Genomic DNA, 21,512 nt, shown 5'->3' on the forward strand with positions numbered 1-21,512 from the left:
TAATAGCACATATATTAACTACTTGGCTTTGGACATTTTATACATTCTTTTAAAAATATATTATTTATTCACCACCCAGATTTGACAGGAGTTATTAACATTTGGCCATACTTGCCTTGGATCCTTTTTCTTCTTTTTTTTTTCCCTCCTTCTTTTCTCAATCTCTCTCTCTCTCTCTCTGTCTCTCTCTCTTAAGAAATAAGCATCACATAATCATTATTCTCTCTTACTCTGTATGAAATCAGGACTCTTAACTGGAAACGCCCTTAAAATTCAGACATCCAAACCCCGACCCTTATCGTGATAACAGCTACAAAGAACCTTATCCAAATATCAATTCCTTTCATCTGTGCAAGTCCTGCAGAGGGAAGTGGGTGACCCAGGTAGGCCCATTGTACAGATTAGGTAACAGAGACGAAGAGAGGCTGGGACTAGCTGAAGCTAGTAAGTGACACACGTGTGATTTGAATTCAGCTCTGCATGCCTTCAAAGTCCTTGTTCCTTGCATATGTCTACAGTACACATGAAGAATAACGATATCCATCAGACTTAGCTTCTGCCAAATCTAGGTCCTGTTCCTTCCACAGTTATTCAGCATTTATTATCTGCCAGGCACCGTGCAGCCAGTGTCAGTGCCAAGATAAGTAGATTCTATTATTTGATTATTCATCACACCAAAACCCATTGCTGGAGAGAATCCTACTGAGGTTTCCAGGTAGTAGCCCCCAAACACTTGGCGACTGGGGTACTCAATGGCTTCTTCAGTCTCCTGCCCCATTTGCCTTGTTACCAGAGTAAGTCTTAGTGACAGGCATATCTTGGACATTCAGTGTTTATAAGACTTATCTCTGATTTCTCATTTCCCATTTCGTTATGGTGACAGAATGTTGGCAGAGTCATTCATTCTACAAATACTTACTTAACACCTCATTTTTCTAGCCACTGTTTTAAGCTTTGTGGAAGGAATATTTTAAAAAGTCATTTTGTTTGTATTTTAGTGGAGTACGGTAGGCAGTAGACAAACAATCAAGTATATGAAATGTCTGGTGTTGAGGAGTGTTAAGGAGTAGAAGCAGGGAGCGTACAAATTGGGTAGTTAATAAAGGCTTCTCTGATTAGGTTAACATACCAGCAAGGAACCAGAATGAAATGAGGGCAATAGACATGTTTATATCCACAGGGAAAGAATTTCTAGCACGAGATGTAGCAAGTGCAATGTCCCTGAGTCAGGAGAAGGCTTGCCATGTTCAAAGCCAATGAGGCAGGCTGAGTGGTAAGAGTGAAGGCCATAGAGGATTAGGGGCTGGATGAGAGAAGATTTTAGATTTTAGTTAGGGATAAATAAGAAGTCGATTGCATTTGTAACATGACATGATTTACAAAATGTAGGTGGTAGGAACAATTCAGGTGGCCACTTGGGAATTCAGTGGGAGAAAACATCAGATTCTAAGTGACAGACCCATCTTTTTGAGTAGTGTGTCTGTCCAGTAGAGCTTCTGTTTCAAGCCAGAAATTGCCATGTATGGTACACAGAGTGTTAAAGCAGGTCAAGGGGCCACCTACACTGGAATCGCTCAAAGAGCTTCGTAAGCCTGAAGATTTCATGAGACCCACCCAAGATATGATGAACCAAAATTTCTGTGGAACTAAAGAATCTGCATTCCAAACAAGGTGCCCTGGTGATTTATGAGTATAAGAATTTTGCACAACTACTGGAGTCAGGGAAAGCTGAGTAACGAAGAGAATTACCAAACTGAGTTTCAAAGACAGGAAAGAGTCAACCTGCGGGAGAGAACAGGAAGGTAATTATGGTGAGGATCCCTCTGAGAGAGGAACCATCATGGACAAATCCCTAGGGGTGTAAAACATCGTCTGATAATTGGATTCCTGCATTCTATTTGATGCAACTGGAGCAATCTTATTTTTTTTTTGAACTTTTACCCTACATCAGGCATATATGTGGTCTCATTTTAACACCCCAATCACCATGAAGGGAGCTCTAAGAGAAGTGAGGGCCAGAGAACCTAAGTGGCCCATCCAAGACTACTTGGCTACTAAATGGTAAAGGCATAATTGAATAAAATGCGGTTTAACTCTAAAGCATGTAATCTTAATCGTTACACTGAGGAAAGTCAAATATTCAATTTGGAGAGATAGGAGAACAGATCAGGAGAGGCTGAATGCTTTCCTATAGGAAGGCAATATTTGAGACAATATTCTAGCTTGCTACTTTACAAACATCATTTCACTTGTCTTCATGACAACACTTTAATTTGTGGTGTTTTGCTATGCTTTACAGGAGAGGAAACTGAGGCATCAGGTAACATGAGTTACTTTACCAAGGCCACTCATTTTTCAACTGGTGAGATAGAGATGTCAACTAAATCCCTGTGATTCTAAAACTTGTGTTCTCACCACCTCTCTATGGCCCACGGTGTTCTCCACACATGCTCAAGTGTACATAGAAAACATATGCCAAAGACAAGTGTATTTTCCTTGCATGCACAGAAAACACTTGTCTTGCATTTCCTGTACATGCAGCATATAAAAGCATTTAAAGCTATTAAAACAATAGTGCAACTGACAATACCAAGCACTGGCAACAACACACAGCACTTGAATTCTCATATGCTACTGATGGATGTACGTCTTGGAAAACTGCTAAGCAGTATCTACGAAAAGCTAAACAACCAAAAAGAAAATTCCCATTCTACAATCCAGAAATTCTGATTCCTAGGTTTACACCCAACAGGAACGAGTGTCCCTTGCACAAAAACATATGCGAGAGTGTTCAGAGCAGCTTTATTCAAAATGGTCGATCACTGGGAACACCCTCAATGTCCCCCAACAATAAAATGGGTAAAGAAATGGTGGTATAGTCCTGCAATGAAAATACTACCTAGCAATAAAAAGAATGAACTACTGGTACGTGTAACAACATGGATGAATCTTACAGATATGATATTTGACAAATGAAGTTAAATAGAAAAGAATTTACATTATATGGTCCCATTCATATGAAGAAAAGGCAAAAGTAATCTATAGTGATAGAAGACAGAATAGTACTGTGGTTACTCTTAGGGCAAAGGTGTTGACTGGGAGTGGGGTGACAGGAGCTGTCTAAGGTGCTGAACATATTCTATACTTTGATGGGTAGTGGTTACATGGGCATACACAAAAAATTAAATCAATCTGTATGCTTAAGATTTGTGAAACTTATTACACATAAGTAATATCTCAATAAATTTTAATTTAAAACATGGAGGAGCCAATAAAATCCGGCCAGCAGGCTATCAATCATCAACTTCTTATTAAAAATGGGTTCCATCTTAATCAGATCTGTCTTATCCTTTCATCCCCTATACATGGCACATAGTGGAACTCAACAGGAATTTACATAACAAATGAACACAGGTCTGTGACCATGCCCAAACTCCTACACATCTTCAAGTGCATCCATCCTGGTTCCTCAGATGAAGCAAAGACCATGGTGGCAGCAGACCCTGCAGCACAGGAGGTGATAAAACCATCCCCATACCTGGCCATACTTTCATCAGAAGAAATAAACTATAAAACCAAGCAGCAGTTTTTCAGTATGACACAGCAGTATTGCTTGCATTAGGCCAATTTTCCACTTATGACAGCAGTAATAGCACTAAAAGCCAATAAAAGCGGTCTGTTCGTTCAGAGATCGGCTTTTATGGCTTATTCTAAATATTATCAAGTGAATCAAGAGCCGTCATTATAGTGTCTAAAAAGCCTTCATACCTTGTAAGCAAACAGTGTGACTTTGACAAATAATCATTAGTGTGCCTGTGTGAGGCCAGTGCAGGGGGAAAAATCAAATAACTGATATTTCCGTTTACATAAGTCATTAAGGTAATGTTGGTTAGTTTCAGAATAAACAAAATGGACTTCATATGTAAAATGATGTACCATTGCTTTCAACAGTCCCAGCATTTTTTAAAGTCTTATTTCTAGGCAGCTAAGGCTATGAGTGACTTTACTTATTCAAGGCTTCTTGGTCCTTATGCGCATATAAGGAAAGCTCAGTAAAACTGCTGAGGGCTCAATCACACAGGCTCAACCAATATTTCTCATTTAAAGTAAATCTCAATAATTCTGATCCCACTAATTTCAGATTTTGTGATTATCCATGCATGTCATGCTAAAAATGGCCTGTGTTGTATGGAGTTCCTTAAGAAAAAATAAATAAATCCGGTGAAGACCAAGACATGTTTGCCTTGTTAATGTGAGGATTTTTCCTGGGTTACAGTTGAGAACGTAAACTTTCTGGAGGGTAACTTGCCAAAATTAAAACTGACTAGATCAGTGGTTGGCAAGCTGTTTTCTGTAATGGGCCAGCTGGTAAATATTTTCAGCTGTAGGGGCGCCTAGGTGGCTCAGTCGCTTAAGCGTCCGACTACGGCTCAGGTCACGATCTCACTGTCGGTGGGTTCGAGCCCCACGTCGGGCTCTGTGCTGACAGCTCAGAGCCTGGAGCCTGTTTCAGATCCTGTGTCTCCGTCTCTCTCTGCCCCACCCCACCCTCCCCCCCACTCACGCTCTGTCTCCCTCTGTCTCAAAAATAAATAAACATTAAAAAAAAAAAAGTATTTTCAGCTGGGTAGGGCATACAGTCTCTGTAGCAACTATCCAACTCCACCGTTGTAATGTGACAGCACAGACAGTACATAAATTTTTAAGTGGGGCTGTGTTCCAATAAAACTTCATTAATTAAAAAAAAAAGTTTAGGTTATGTTTGACCCATGATCTATAGTTTACCAAACTCAGCATTAGACTCTAAGATCCATGCAATGTACTATACCTGCTTGACTCACCATGGTGTTCCCATGTAGGTGTCCAGGAAAGGGAACGGGTTAGATATTTGGTAAACATTTACTATGTAAATGTTGAATGAATCATGAGCCTTAAAATTCTATATAATTCATTGGTGAGCCACGTCTAGGTGCTACGCCAAGAAAATAATCAGGTGAATACAAATTTTGCTATAAGTACTTGTCACGGTATTTGTTTGAAATAGCAAGACAGGAGAAGTAATGATAATGTCCAACAATGGGGGACAGGATGAAGGAATATTTATATTAATCAGATAATATATTAACCACTTATTAAAAATGACATGTAATATTGGAAGAAGAATATTTAACACCACTAAAATATCTTCAAATACATGAAGTAAAAATTGTATTACAATAAAAAACTTTATTCCATTGAATAAATATTTATTGAACACCTACTCTATACTAAACACTATTCTAGACACTGAAATTCAGCGGTAGTAAAACTGGCAAAAATCCTGTCCACATACAGCCTGTATCATACTACCTTAAATAAGTATGATTATCCTGTTTTTCTTAAAAAGATCAAGGGCAAGTACGTATATACGTTGTCATAAAGTTTGAAATGTTCTTCATCAGAATATTTTTCACAATTAATTGTGGGAGAATAAAATCATGGGTAATTTTATCTCCATACTTTGCCTGAAAATATTAATCAAAACTGATTAGGTAACAAAGTGCATCAATTATAAATAATCTGCTTTTAGGTAATTATTGCCTAATTAAACACTCATAGGATACGATATGGATTTTAGAATCTCTTAGCAAAAAAGTCCTTATTTCATATGTAATTTATTTTTATTTACCAGGTCCTTATATAGCACTTATTACACACATACACGTGTGTGCGTGTGTGCACATGCGCGCACACACACACACACAACACTACTCTAAGTACTTCACAAACATATACTTCTTTAACCCTTGCATTAACCCTATGAGGTAAGTATTATTATTATTATCCCTGATTTATGGATGGGGAGACTGAGGCATGAGAGGCTGGGTAACTTGCCTAAGATCACAAAACTAATGAATGGCAAAGCCGGGGTTTAAACCCAAACTATACGGTTCCAGGGCAATCATCACGAACTATTTGGACACACAATATACACAGCAGATAATAATTTGTCAATATCAGCTTCTCTGTAAGTTAAAATTTCTAACATTTTATAATTATAAGATCAGCAAGAACCATGAGGTGATGTCTCTGACAACCAGGGGAATTTTTGTTTGGAAGTGAGAAATGACAGCTACAGACTTCTTTCACCCAGAAAAGGCAGCTTATTTCTGCAGCGTGCTTTAGAAGACAAAACATTGAGAATCTTTGTTCTCACAGAAAAGTAGTTTCACGTGGCAAGAGATTTTCTTCTCCCTTTTTATATAACTCATTTTATAAACCTGGTAAAAATCTTTACTGGAACTAACCTAGAGTTTAGAGAAGGAGTAATGAGATATTTGGATTTTAAAGTTAAATCACTAGCAATATCTAGTAATTTTTATAACATTCCCTAGTGCATCCTCAATTTACAGGCTCCTGAGTTTGTCAGTCAGTTTAACATTAATTATCTGCCGAAAATACTTTTCAAGCATATCTTCTAACTCCAAGTTGATGAACAATGTCATGAAAAAATTATATATCAGTGCTCATTTCTGTCAGATATTTACTCTATATTTCAAAAGAGTTAAGTTTATTTTATTGAATATGGTGACTCTAAACCTTGTTTCATTTTATCAATCATAATTTATCTGCAATCGGAAACACCAAATGTTATAATCTGAACTGCCTAATCAAACTCCCTGAGACTAAAAAAAAAATCTGTTCTCTCCAAACACATTGCATGTGCGTGCAAGCACACACACACATAACACACACACACACACACACACACACAGCCATTTTTCCACTGTATTTACAATATTTATTATAATCTCTTTTTTTCTGAAAGGCCAATTAATTTTTGTATCAAAAACAAATTCTAGACCTCACTGTACACTTCACTACTGAATAACTCTGAAAAAAAAACACTGTCCTTTAAAAACTATGACCAATTAGCAATGCTTGCCATTGACACACTCCATCGAGAACGGCAGAGTATATGTGCCACATAGGTCTATGCCTTGCGTATTCCCCCCTCTGACATTATCAAAAAGCTCCCATAAACCAAAAATAAGACCCTGCACTTCTTTTTTTAAAGTATCTTTATAACTCAGACTTTACACAAGTATTGACTTTTTCCCAATTAGATGACACTATTGTATTATCTGGAGTTTACTGTTTCACGGAGGATTTTTCTGGAGCATCTCCTGGGTGATGGCAATCATCCTAAAATACTCCTGGAGAGAAACAATTCTGTGATCTCATCCTGAAGCTTTTAAGACTTCCCTTTGGATTAAAGGTCTTAGCATCTCATTTTTAAGAAGAAAAAAGAGGTGATAAGTACTATATAAACACATATTTTCTTTAGAGTAATCTTCAGAGAAATTGTTGAGTCAAGAAAGTTTTAATGAACTAGCTGGGCTTAGCACACTTGTTATTCTACCTCTGGGACCAGCATTCACATCTGCATGAAACCTCATGCAAACCTTTCATGTCTCACTGATCACTGGGGTAAATCTTAGATTTGGCAGTCCTCGGGATCTTATTCATCTTAAGACAGCCTTTCTCAGGCAAAACTCAGGCGTCTGGCTGGACTTGCTTTGGCAATAGGTAGGCAGGAGTGTGAGAAGATTATTTGGAGGTAAAACAAGGAGGGGGGATACAATTTGACCTGGACCGTAGGGGCAGGAGTCAGAAAGGCACATGCCTATGAAGGGCTGTTCAGAGAGGTTGCACAGATGTTGCTTGCTAGCTGTCTGTACTGGAGTGATCTCTGATCTCTTTTCCATTTCTGTTCCTCCCCAAAGTCTTAGGGAAGGAAAATTCTAACTCAGTGACTCAGGAAATATTCATTTATGCTTGTCGATGAGAATTTAGAGGAAAACATGGAAGAATTTACTTAGAGTAAGGATAAGAGGGTTTCTGCATTCCAGCAACGCTACAGATTCTGTCTAAACTCACAATTCTAAATTTGCTGAGCACTTTTTTTATGAAGTGAAACATGCTCTTACCATACGACGCAGCAAGTTCACCCCTAGGTATCTACCCAAGAGAAATGAAGACCTATGTCCTCAGAAAGACCTGCACATGAACGTCCATAGTAGCTTCCTTCATACAGAAAATATCTAAATTTTCATCACAGGAGATGAGATAAACCAACGGTGGTTAATTCGTATAATGGACTATGCCTCAGCATTACAAACACATGAGTTCAGTAATACGGATGAATCTCAGAAACATTCTGCTGAGTGAAATAAAACAGATACAAAAGGGTACACACTGTATGACTCTACTTCTATGGAATTTGAGAAAAGGCAAATTTAATCTATAGTGACAGAAAGCAGATTACTGGTTTCCTGGGGCTTGTTGGTGGGGGGCATGGTGACTGTAAAGGGGCAGGAGGAAGCTTTCTGGGGAGATGGGAATCTTCTGCACCTTGATCATACTGGTGTTTTCATTTGCCAAAACTCCGCCCTGTATTTAGAATAGGTACAGTGTTTATGGGGCGCCTGGGTGGCGCAGTTGGTTAAGCGTCCGACTTCAGCCAGGTCACGATCTCGCGGTCCGTGAGTTCGAGCCCCGCGTCGGGCTCTGGGCTGATGGCTCGGAGCCTGGAGCCTGTTTCCGATTCTGTGTCTCCCTCTCTCTCTGCCCCTCCCCCGTTCATGCTCTGTCTCTCTCTGTCCCAAAAATAAATAAACGTTGAAATAAAAATTAAAAAAAAAAAAAAAGAATAGGTACAGTGTTTTGTCTGTAAATTATACTTCAGTCCAATTGACCAAACTAAATCACAACTCTTGGCTTGTGATGGGGATTATTATACCTTCTTTTTTTTTTTTTTTTTTTTTTAAAGTGTTCGACTCATCACAGTTTCAACCACTGTGATTCAGGACTAGCACATTACTCTGCTGTGCCTTCTCATAGGTTTTCAGGGTAAACAGTCTTGGCACCTGTGATTCCAGACACATCCCTGCCCCTGTCTCTGAGACCTCCTCAGATGGGTCAGTTAACGTACCGGGGTCCCAGTTTTCTCAGATGTAAGATGAAGGGAATGGACCAGGCCAAAATTTGCAAACTGGTGGCTTATGGGTCACATGGGGTTAACATTTGCAGGTCTAGCGCAATGTAATCCTTGCAGTGCAATTCTTGTTAAATATTTGATTTAATTACAAACACTTAAAAGTCAGAAAAATTTCATAGAAATTCCAGACTTCTGGCTTCTCTAGAAAAGCAAATATGTGACGGTACTTAATCTGAGTCCCCAATGGCACCAATTAGCTGGAACTGCTTAGCCACAACCCTGTTTACCCATGTGTAATATACTCCAGTTAGCCTTGTTTCCTACCTGGCTCTTTTCATTATTTACATACCTGCCTCGCCCCTGGTCATGTTGACTTTGGAAACCCTAAACGAGAATAATGATAAATAACTGGATCCTTAACATGTAAACAGCTTCCAAGCTTTGACAAATGACCTATGATCTAATTTTAGGGAAGAAATTTTAATGTATTAAAAATTAGTCCTGCAAAGTCACTCACGTATATACACAGAGAAAGCACTCCAAGCTGTGAAATTCCAGTCAGCTTTTTGCAAACACTTGGGTGGGACTAAAGAGCAGCCACACATGTATTAGAGAACGTTTCAATAATTAAAATAGTTCAGGACTTGGACTATGATAGGCAGCCTCTGGTCAACAAGTGAATGAAACAAAACTCAGGCCTGAAACAGATCCTGTATTGATATGTGACTTCTCTGTATTTTTCCTGTTTTGTTTATCATTTTGGGTTCAGGATTAAATATTCTTTATAAAATTATCTTGGAAGGTGCTCTGATTTATGTGGCCTTATTTACTTGCTCTGCTTTGAAATATTTTAGAAAGTGCTGGAATTAGCTGTACCTTGGAAATGTGAAAGGACTCATCTGTGAAATCAGCTGATAATTGAAACTTTAACTGCTTTTCTGAAAGTTGTTAGTCTATCCTGCTTGTCTAAGTATTCCAAATTTAAAAATAGTCTAGAATTTCTAATTTATTTATAAAACTCTGGGGTTTATATTATTATGTTGCTCAGAACTTTATCTGTATTCCCAGTGTCTTTCCTTCCCCGGAGGAAAAATAAACTCTTGGATTCATTTATCTTTTCATTCTTGTTCAATTCTTAGTTATGCTTCAATCTGTCTTCCTCCCTTCTCTCTTCCTTAGGATCATTTTCTTTTTCAATTTTCTTGACTTGAATAGTTGCCACTTGAGAATAGTAATTTTCCTAAATTTATATTTAACTCATGCTTTCAGGTTGGATATTTACTGTGACTGTCTTTTGTCTTCTAAATAGAGTATAATTTTGTTTTGGTTTCTTCTTTGTCCTAGTAATAATTTGGAGCATTGTATTTAAACTTTCAATTGGCTGGGCATTGCCATGGATTTCTAATTTTATGTTAGTGTGGTAAAATGCAGCCCGTATGTTTTCTGCTTTTTGGAATTTATTGCTATTTTCTTATGACCTAGCATGTGATAGGTAATTAACTTTCAAATTTTATAAATAGTGGATGTAGTATTCCAAATAAATAATCCCACCTTCTAAGTTTTATTCTCCCAATCTTTATTTTATTTCTGTATAACCATTTGTTTTTTTAACTTTTGACAGATTGATAAAGGGATATTGAGATTTCCTAGGACAATAGTATTTTTCTAAATTCCCTTTATATTTGACCTTGGTAATATATAGGGAGCTGAAACTTTTTTCTGGTTCAGTGGAGAGTCCTATGTTTTAATTGTTTCTATTGTTAATTATTAATAGTGGGCCTTTTGAGTGTGTGCTTCTGAAAAACTAATTCTCATATATTCAGAATTTATAAATCTATTGATACTAAATGTTTTATAATAATAGTTTAAGTATTTTGGAAATGAAAAGAAAATATTTCTGAAGCAAATAATTACAAATAAAGTAGACACTTTATGAAGGTACTTCTCTAGAGGAATTGCCAAAATCAACAGCTTTTTTGGTATCAGCTTTAAAACAAACAAACAAACAAACAAACAAACAGACACAGGGGAGAGGGATACTAAGAACTTAATGGTTTGAAATAGAATGCTCAGAAATTAGAACCAATGCTGAACTTCCCAAGTCCACTTTTCAGAAGGTGAATTAATCCCTTGAATGGATTAGTACTCATATCAGATTCCCATTTTTACTTAACATAATTTTTCCCTTAAACAACAACTTAGCTCTCACCTGGTGAGGGTCTTTATCTTAAATTGTGTGCCACGCAGCTGCCATGAAAATACTATTTAAATAAAAAGTCTGTGTTAGAGATTAGAGTCCACCATCCTAGAAAGTGAGACCACATTATTTTAGAACATGATAGAAATAGAAACACCTCCATGATACTAAGATGCATCCATCAGTTTTGTTTTCATTTGTCCTTCATAAAAATGAAGCTTCCTTCAGTATCTGAGAAATATGGGGTAATTAAGTATAAGATCATTACATAATTGATCGGAGAACATTTATAAATTGGTTTATAATTGACACTCTTTTCTCTATGTCCCCCCCACCCCCCACAAGCCAGCAATTTTGGTGGTGACCCAAATTAATTTACTGACACAACATTTCTCAGAAGGAAGCTACAATGGGTCATTCATGAGAACTTGGATAAGAAAAGATGAGAGGCGAATGTTGACAGTGTTCACCCAAGCATGGCCATATGTGAAGGCTTCTCCGCCAAAAGCCTCCAATATCTTATCCCACTGCCAGATCATGCCTCTTACAAGGTTGCATGCATAAGATCAGTGTTCCCAAACTTCCACCTTAAAGATTTTTTTGACATACTCATGTAACATCTGGACGGATATTTACTAATTTGCTTTAAAATGGATTCATGTTTCAAAAATTAAATAAATATATATTAAATTATAATTTTTTAATGTTTATTTATTTTTTAGAGTGACAGGGACAGAATGCGAGTGGGTTGGGGCAGAGAGGGAGGCACAGAATCTGAAGCAGGCTCCAGGCTCCGAGCTGTCAGCACAGAGCCTGACGCGGGGCTCGCTCTCACGAGCCACGAGATCATGACCTGAGCCGAAGTCCGACGCTCAACTGACTGAGCCACCCAGGCGCCCCAAAATAAATATACTTTAAAAGAAACTATATAATTCCATGATAAGTAAAACAGCAAAGTAGTTATAGTTGCCATAAAATGCTTACATAAAAAACAACTACCATTTAAACAGAATGTCATTTAACTTTATAAATTAAAATTTTGACATTATATATAAACAGTTGAATATAATAAAAGATGTAATTGACTTATAAAAATGCACAGCTAAAAATAAGTTCCTCGATGAAAAGAACAGAAAAGTTTACACATACTTGGTAAAGGGACATTCCGTTTAAGGCTACTTAACTGAAATCAAAGATACCAAAAACAAATAAATGTAAGAGCCCTTCTTGTTCGATAAGCTTTTGGTTCAAAAGACAAACAAATCTCACATTCTCTTTTTCTTCTAAAAATGCCTACTCATTTTGAAAGGTCCAAAGGATACTATGGAAAATGTCCCTCATCCACTTAATACTGTTAATCCACCTGAGAAAAATACTAAGGAAGCACCTTGATCATGTCTTTCCAGTGTCTCCACATTATGTGCCAATATCTGTAGGGAGCTCTTTAGATGCGTTTAAAGTCAGGCTGTGCAGAGGAAGGAAAAAGCTTTTGTTATTTGTGTACTGGTTAATGAACGAATAAGTTTAATGCATTTTTATCAGGTCTCAGGGGGTAATGCCTCTGATGCAGAATAAAATAATAATGCTATCATTTACTCATTAGACACTCATTAGAAATAAGGCATTGTGTTTAAACACACCTCATTTAAATTTCACAATAACTACAAGATATAGGTACTATAATTATCCCCACTATAAACCCAAGGATACTTTCCAAAATTGACCTAAGGCCATGAACACATGGCGATTATTTCAACTCCGGAGCTATGCTCCTAACTACTGCTTTCAGCTGAATCATATTTGAAGGCTACAATTCTTCCTGATTGTTCCCAAGCCCTCTGAACAAATGGATGCAGTTAGGGGCCCTTCTATGTACAGGGATCCAGGGACTACTGTTTCTAACTACATTCCCTCTTGATGGTTCAATCTCACCCTAAAAGTCACAAGATGGGTGGCAAGTTTCATTTATGAACTATGTATTAATGTGTGTGTGCAGAGTGTTGAGGCGAGATGGCATGAAGCAGGTCTGAGGGGAGGTGGGGTGGTGTTCATTTAAGTTCCAAAGTCAAAAGAGATGCCTGATTTCTCTGTTCACTCTTTCTTCCTTCACTTCTAGTACAAAACCTATACCCTACCCTGATATTGCCTAGTATCAGTGAGAAAAATGTCACACTTTGGGAATACTTAACTAGGTCAGTTTTCCTACCTTCTTCATCCAGATAATTCTTATTAACCCTTTATATCTCAACTTAAATATGATGTTCCCAGAGACCTTTATCTGAATCTGACTAGCTTACTTTATTTTCTTCCTTGATACACAGATCCCAAGAGTTCCCACAACTCTTTATACATTCCCTGTCATAAGATTTATATACTGCTGTTGCTCCTTGTCTAATGTTTGCCCAAGAATTCTGACAGCATGAGACGGCATTTGCCTTGTTTACTGCATTCAGCAAAGGAAATGGCATATTATAAGTGGTCAGTAAATATTTGTAATGAGGGACACAATGTATGGCTAGCTACTATTTGATTCACCTAATTCATTTTGCTTAAATTCCATGCTCATAAATGAGTCTTCAGATTGTGTCTCCTACAGGGAGAGAATGCACAGGTCACGTATACTCAGGCACTTTGATCCTTATGATTGGTCTGTAAATTAACAAACTGAAATTCAGTTCTTAGACATTCGCCTGATGAGCGTATTGCTGTGAGTAGGTCCCGGAAGAATAAATCCACTCTTAGAACATTAAACAAATGCACATTCCTAAGAATGTAAAGATGATGAAGTCCTGCACTATGAAAAATTACAAAATAAACTTAACCAACGAGACAATTCATATCCCCCTGACAATACCAAGGCCTTTAAGAGGTCAAGGGATGTCAAGAGAGTCTCGAACCACTGCCATTTTTTTCCTAAGGCAATCTACATTTTTTTAAAATGAAGAAATACCAAGACCTTGTTGAAAAATCTATGCTATATTTTAAATATTTATATTTTTAATCACTTTCAAAGTAATGCTTTATGTACAGAGATAAAATGCAAAATGATTGTGCTAGCCACAAGATAATTACAGAATTTTAAAAGTAATAATAATTCATAGCAAACTTACTGCTCCCAGACATGAGGATATATGAGGATCTGAATCATCCTTCCACCTAATATTCACAACTAAAAAACTGGACAAAATATAGGAAATCACTATTTTAGATATTGGATGACAGGAATTTCATGACTTTGTTCCCCTGGGGAAAGGAAACAAAGTCAACCCTGCCATTATCCAGACCTTCTGTTTGCGGATAGTTTCTGGACTGCAGTATAGAAAGGGGAACCCATATGGAGCCAGGTAATTTCAGTGAGTTGAGGAACTGCAGATTGAAGATGGGAAATCCAAAAAGGATAGAATTTGTAGGGCAGAGGGCCCAAAATGAGGGAGTTATGCAGAGAAATATTTGAGAAATGTGTATAGGAGTCCATTGAGGCATACTGTTTATATGGGTAGGGGGGAAACTCCATGAAGTTAGGCATCACAAACTTTCTGGGAGAGAACAATTAATAGAGATCTGAAAGCCAAACATTTTCTAGAAATTACATATAGGCTGAGAATTATTTGAATTTCTACCAGGCAAAGTGGTAAAACCTCTGTGAACACATGGACATTCAGGAAAGACTCCAGGAGGGTCACATCTTAGAAGAAGGGCAAATCTAACCCTAGAGTAAATATTACTATAGGTTTAGCAAAAAGGAACTTAAAACCAAAACTTAGAAGAATTACGCCGATCACAATTAATTTAACTGCCACTAGAACAAGTCCAACACACCTAGAGGGATATAAAAATACTCAGACCTCGATAACACTAAATTTACAATGTCCAGCATAAAATAAAAATTACTAGGCACGTGAAGAAGCAGGTGATCCATAACCAGAAGGAAAAGCCAGTTGATTAAAACAATCATAAATGACAAATATAATGGATTTTACAGTCAAGGGAGTTGAAACAATTAAAATAAAGCTGTTTATATACTCAAAGATTAAAGGAAAACATAAATGTAATTAGGAAAGAAATAAATCGCAGAGAAATAAAACCAAATGAGATATCTAGAGGTGAAAAATACAAAACCTACAATGAAGAGTTCATTGATGTAATTACCAGATTAGGCACTGAAGAGAAAAAGCGTAATGAACTTGAAAATGTACCAATAGAAGCTATAGAAAGCCAAGCACAGAGAAAAAATACTGAAAACTAAAACCAAGTCTTATTGACCAACAGGACAAATCAAGCAGTCTTACAGAAGTGTAACTGGAATTACAAAGGAGAGGAGAGAGTTGAGAGACAGAAAAAGTCTTTGAAGAAATAATAACTAAAGATTTTCCAATTTGATAAAAACTATCCAGTCACAAATCCGACAATCTCAAATAACCTTGAGCAGGATTAACACAATGCATGCACAAATCATAAAATCCAGTTACGGGACACAGCGTAAAACTGTAGAGTGAGTGAATGCCTACTTGTTTTGAACCCAGTGGTACATCTTTATTTATGTGTCACGTATCATCTTATTTAGAAATAACTTTTAAGTAATTTTATTTAACAGTAAATAAGGCCCACATAAAATGACCTTCCAGATTCCTCTAAGCCATCCTCCATGACAAACTCCTCTGCATTTCCTAAAAATGCTCTTATTTCATTTTACAGAGAGACTTACTAAGAATGTTTCTACACCTTTTAAAAAGCTTTTATTGAAGTCGCTGCCCATTATGCTGTTGAACAACTTAAATATAAGTAGCTACTTAAATTCCGCTTAAGATTTTTTCCCTCATCACAGCTTATTTATCAGATGATGAGTCTTAACAATGCATCATTTTCCACTTTGCTTTGGCCCCTAGGAATCTCAGAGGCACATTTTATTCTGAGCCCTAGTACCTATTTTCAGTCTAAAGTTCCTGGTATAAGTACTTACCCATTCCCACTCTTTCCTCATATGGTTCTTTCATCTTTATTTGACGGTTCTATTAAAAGTAGAAATTGCTGAAAGTGAAGAAAGCTCATTCAATATGATTTTATATAAACAGCTTCCATTCATTGAACTCCTCCATGCACTAAGCACCGTGCTGAGGACTTTACATGCACCATTTCATTAATCCTCATAGAGACACTGTCAGTGGTATTATTTCTCTGTAATCCAGATGAAGTAAAATAGGCCTTTGAGAAGTTAGGTACTTCCCAAGGTCGCAGGACTCAAACTTATTTTGACTGATGGACTGATTCAATGGTCATGCTTTCAAAAACTATCTTAGCCAGTCTCTGTACATTCTGGGTGCTTGAGTGTAACAATCGCAAAACATTGGGGATGATGGAGCATCAATACCAAGAGAAGAAGATTCAAAACTACATTAACATTCAGAAGGTAGAGAATGAAGCAAGAAAAATACAGTCACAGCCATCAAGGAAAGCTGCATCTGAAATACAGAAAGGTCACAGCTAATGGAGTGAAGTGACTGAGGTTTCAGATCTAGAATGTGTGTATTCACGTGCACTTTTTGAAAGGAGAGGTGTTAGAATATGATGAAGGGACAAAGCAACAGAACAGCCAGGAAAAAGGTACACTGTACTGACTCCCTTCACTTAAAAGCAATAGTCATGCTTTTGATTTTAAGAATCTAGGATTGACTCATGTGCATGATTTAAAGCTTTGAGCATCCCAGATTTTTGAGTAAATTTCAAACTGTGCAAAGAGGAATAAACTGAAATACAATATTTTTCTGCTCATGGACATCTGATTTTTGTGATTTTGTCCAAAATGAATGGAATTAAACTTTAAATCCAATTCTGAAGTTCTTATATTCTTACTGTTTGAGTAAGATAATTCCGGAAGTTCTGTTTGCCAAAGGGAATTTTTCAAGAGATCTGGAGTCCACAAGTTCTGTAAATGTTATGACCTTTAGAATTGTGTCCACCCAAAGAGATGTTGAGATATTAGTCCCCAATACTTCAGAATGTAATATTATTTGGAGACAGAAACAGGCAGGCGTAATTAGTTAAGATGAGGTCATGCTGGAATACGGTTGGCACCTAATTCCAATATGGTGTCTTGGTAAGAACATGTGAAGATACAGAGACACAGAAGGAGAATGCCATGTGATAACAAGGACAGAGATTGGAGCTATGCATCTGCAATCCAAGGAGCACCAAAGATGACAAACCACTAGAATCTAGAAGAAGCAAGTTTCAGAGGAAGCAGGGCTCTTCCAACATCATTATTTTGGGTTTCCAGCCACCAGAACTGTGATATAGTCAATCTCTTTTGTTTTATGTCACCTAGTTTGTGATACATTTTTAAGGGCAACCACAGGAAACTAATACGGGAACCCACTGATACAGACCATACACATAGAGCTTTCAGGGTTCAAAGATGATTGGAAAAGAGTAGAAAGGGAATCTAGAGGGAACCATAATATATATCCAGCAGACAGGGTAATATAGAAAGACCTTCTTAGCTTTAATTTCTGAGACAGATGTGAATAAAGCAGACAGGTCCTGCCATTCAAGAATTTCTGTACTATTTCTCCTTTTTTCATGTTTATTTATTTTGAGAGAAAGAGATAGAGAAAGTGAGAGAGAGGTGGGGAGGAAGGGGCAGAGAGAGGAGGAGAGAGAGAATCCCAAGCAGGCTCCGCACTGTCAGTGCAGAGCCTGACGCAGGGCTTGATCCCATGAACCGTGAGATCATGAACTGAGCCCAAATCAAGAGTCAGATGCTTAACTGACTGAGCCACAGAAGCACCCCTTTACTACTCCTACCACAACCTGGACCTGAGTGCAAGATTTGACTCATTACTTTCAACTGGTAAATGTCAGTTTTCTTCAAAGATAATGCAAAATTCCAGCCCTTACTCTTCCTTTAACGTTGCCAGCCTTGACTACGAATAGAATACATTCTGGCAAATGGCTAGACTTGGGGCTGTAGACCCGGATAAAGAGCCACATGATAAAAGGCCTTGTCTTCCATAAAAGGTTGCATCTTCCATCTTAGGATGGATATAAAATGGGATATAAAATGAGAGCTCCTGGGAGCCATAGGATAATTTTCAGCAGGAAATGACCTAATACCTACATGCTCTTGATCTAGTTTGTTGGCAGTAACTTCGGGATCTTTTGCTATTTTACCTTTTGCAACTTTCTTTAAATCTTGAGTTGTTTCTCAGCTTTACATTTCAATTTTCATTACAAAAGTGACAAGTTCACTGTTAGAATATGCCCAAAAATTTTTTTAAGAAAAAAAAAAAAATCAACTACAGCTACCCAGTGGCAGCACTTTTATGTGCTTCCTTGTAATTTTCCATTTTATTGGATAAATAACATTGTATTTCTAGTTTCCTGTTTTTCTATTGATGACTGTTTAATAACTTTAAAGTGTTCGGTATTTAAAACGGGCTTAAATGCACGCTCATACATAAATATTTAACTGAACAGTTTCTTCTTATTTTCTATAAATTTCCAATAGCTCAGAGTTGGGTTAGAGCATATGAGTATTTTAAAAGATTGTGCCAATCAGTACTCTGCGTCTGCACACAACAGAAATACAAAATTGCTAACTTTAAAATGAGACTCTACTGGCGCTTATGACTGGATACTCTAGAGCATGGTCTAGAGTTAGGGTTGCATCTAGAGTGTGTGTGCGTATGTGTGTCTATGTTTATATGTGTTGTGTGTGTTCTCAAAGAACTTTCTTTGAAAGTACGTAAGAACTTTTCTTTGAGAATATGTAAGTTCTGTGAATATTTAATATTTAAAAAATTTTTTCCATAGATGAGTTGCCTTTTTATTTTCTTAATGGTGTCTTCCAAAGAGAAGACAGTTTTAATTGTATCACAATTAAAGTGTGATTTATTCACACAAATAAGTGTGATTTATTCATTGTACTTATAATTCATGCTTTTGGTGTCTTAAGAAATCTTTGCAGGGGTGTCTGGGTGGCTCAGTCGGTTAAGGGTCCAACTTCGGCTCAGGTCATGATCTCACGGTCCGTGACTTCAAGCCCTGTGTTGGGCTCTGTGCTGATAGCTCAGAGCCTGGAGCCTGTTTCAGATTCTGTGTCTCCCTCTTTCACTCTCCTCCCCTGCTCATGCTTTGTCTCTCTCTTCTCACAAAATAAATAAATGTTAAAAAAAAAAAAAAGAAATCTTTGCATACCCTGATGTTCGAGCTGCAAAAGTGTGCCATCTATGATTTATTCTAGGCAATGACAGTTTCTGCATTTATAACTATATCTATAACAAATTTGAGGCTAGTTTTTTTGTGTATCATTTGAGATGAAAAGTTGGGATTTATTTAATCTGTCCATGTGAATATCCAGATATTGTAGTACCAACTGTTGAAAAGACTCACCATTTCACTCATTGCATTACCCTGGCATCTTTGTCAAAAATCAACCATTTTAGTCAAAAATCAACCATTTAGTAGGCTTCAGTATAAAGGTCTTACACATACATCCTTAAATTTATTTCTCAGTATTTCATGGTTTTTGATGCTATTGTAAGTGACATTTTCTTCACATTTATTTTTCAATTTCCCTCATTCCCTCTCCTTTGCTTCCTCCTTTCTTCTTTCCATCTTACAACTCTGCCTGTCTGTGATTATTTTTTTTCATTGACTTCTGCCACAAATTGATGGTCTTCAAGAGCAAATATGGCCAATGAAAGCCCTAAGCCTATTCCCCTAAAGTTCATCATCCAAAGAGAAGAGGTTATTCCCTGTTATCTCTATCAATAAATTCCCAAAGAAGTGTCCTCAAAGCGCCCTGATAAAAAGTGGTAAGAATTTGGGAAGAGTTTGCCAAAGAAACCTCTTCTCAATATTGATGGAGGGTGCTGGGAAGACAAAAATCATAGGTAATGAGGTTCTCCACAATAATCATGACATATATTATCAAATTACTTTCTAGAAAAGTTAGGCTGGTTTACCCTTTCATAAACACCGTACAAATATTCCCTTTCCTCTTTCATAATCTATGCCCTACGATGTTTATTTTCACCATGAAATCTCTAAATTTTAGAGTACATACCAGCTATTTTCCCCTCCACCGATGTTGCCTTCTTATTTACTTAACCCACAATTTCCTTGGGTTTCACAGAAGGGACAAGCTTTAATCCATTTCCCAAGGAAATGAAAGCATCTGCGAAAATCCCAGTATCCATCTAAAGAAGTTTATTTAAGCTTCTAGTTGTTAACAAAGGGGAAATAGTCTATCGACTTTGAATTGCAATAGCATATTAGGATATTAAACATGTTAGCAGCTCTTAACTTGAAAGCAAATGATTAATGGGGTAATGTCTCACAGTCAGAATAAACTAAAAGACCAATAATGTCATTGGACCCTTTTCATTGCTTCTTCATACTTCTAAAAAAGAAGGGACATATCCCACAAATTTAGGCTTTCCTGTACAACGCATTATTTAATTTATGGGTGGAAGAGGCAGTGACGTAGGTTTTCCAATATCGTATTAATTTCTTTAAAGTCACCTGAGTTCGAATATACAACCCTTAGAAGAACTAACTGAACAATTGGGTCCCAAGATCCAAGAGTTAATATACTTCCCTAAATTATAATTGGAATCATAAGCTTTGAATAGTTACAACTTACAGTCCACATTCCATCTTAAAGAAACCTTAGAAATCAGTTTATACAAGAGAACATCATAGGAAGGGTTGATAAGGAGGCCAAACCATGCCTTTCAAAGAACCAGTACACTTCTGTATGTCCCAGAAAACTTGTAACATAGATACACATTATCTCGATTTGTATAAAGTGGTTTTATTTTTACTAGCAACAATTTATAATATAATTAAGGTTTTAAGGTTTCCATCTTAATTACTAGGACCCATTTTATTTTGTTTTATGTTACTTATTATTTTTTTAATATGAAATTTATTGTCAAATTGGTTTCCATACAGCACCCAGTGCTCCTCCCAACAGATGCCCTCCTCAATACCCATCACCCACCCTCCCCACCCTCCCACCCCCCATCAACCCTCAGACTGTTCTCAGTTTTTAAGGCTCTTAAAAACTAGGACCCATTTTAAAGAGTTTCCTTATCATGGAGAAATTAACAGATAAAACTCTTTGACCTGGCTGCTTCCCGACCCATTACTTAGATTACTTAGATCCTGTCCCATTACTGAATTCTCAATACATTATTACTATTTGTACTGAAAATAGATTGGGGGTGGTATTATGACATCTGTAAATTAGCTCCATTTTCATGGAGTCAGAAAAGGGGGGACTTCCTGATTCTAAAGAATGCATTTTTAAAATTTCACTAATTGTCCAGGCAG

General features: G+C 37.1%; 1 protein-coding gene across 1 annotated transcript in view; it reads left to right on the forward strand.

Moving 5' to 3' along the window:
* Positions 1–3,424: 3,424 nt before the first annotated feature.
* MDFIC2 (MyoD family inhibitor domain containing 2) overlaps positions 3,425–21,512 on the forward strand; it is an 84,251-nt gene continuing 66,163 nt past the window's right edge. The window contains exon 1 of the mRNA XM_040492169.1: positions 3,425–3,593. Coding sequence (XP_040348103.1) covers positions 3,425–3,593 — 169 coding nt within the window. The remainder of the gene's footprint in view (positions 3,594–21,512) is intronic.

Source organism: Herpailurus yagouaroundi, unplaced genomic scaffold, assembly GCF_014898765.1.
Source record: "Herpailurus yagouaroundi ecotype Mexico unplaced genomic scaffold, PumYag 183, whole genome shotgun sequence".
NCBI lineage: Eukaryota > Metazoa > Chordata > Mammalia > Carnivora > Felidae > Herpailurus > Herpailurus yagouaroundi.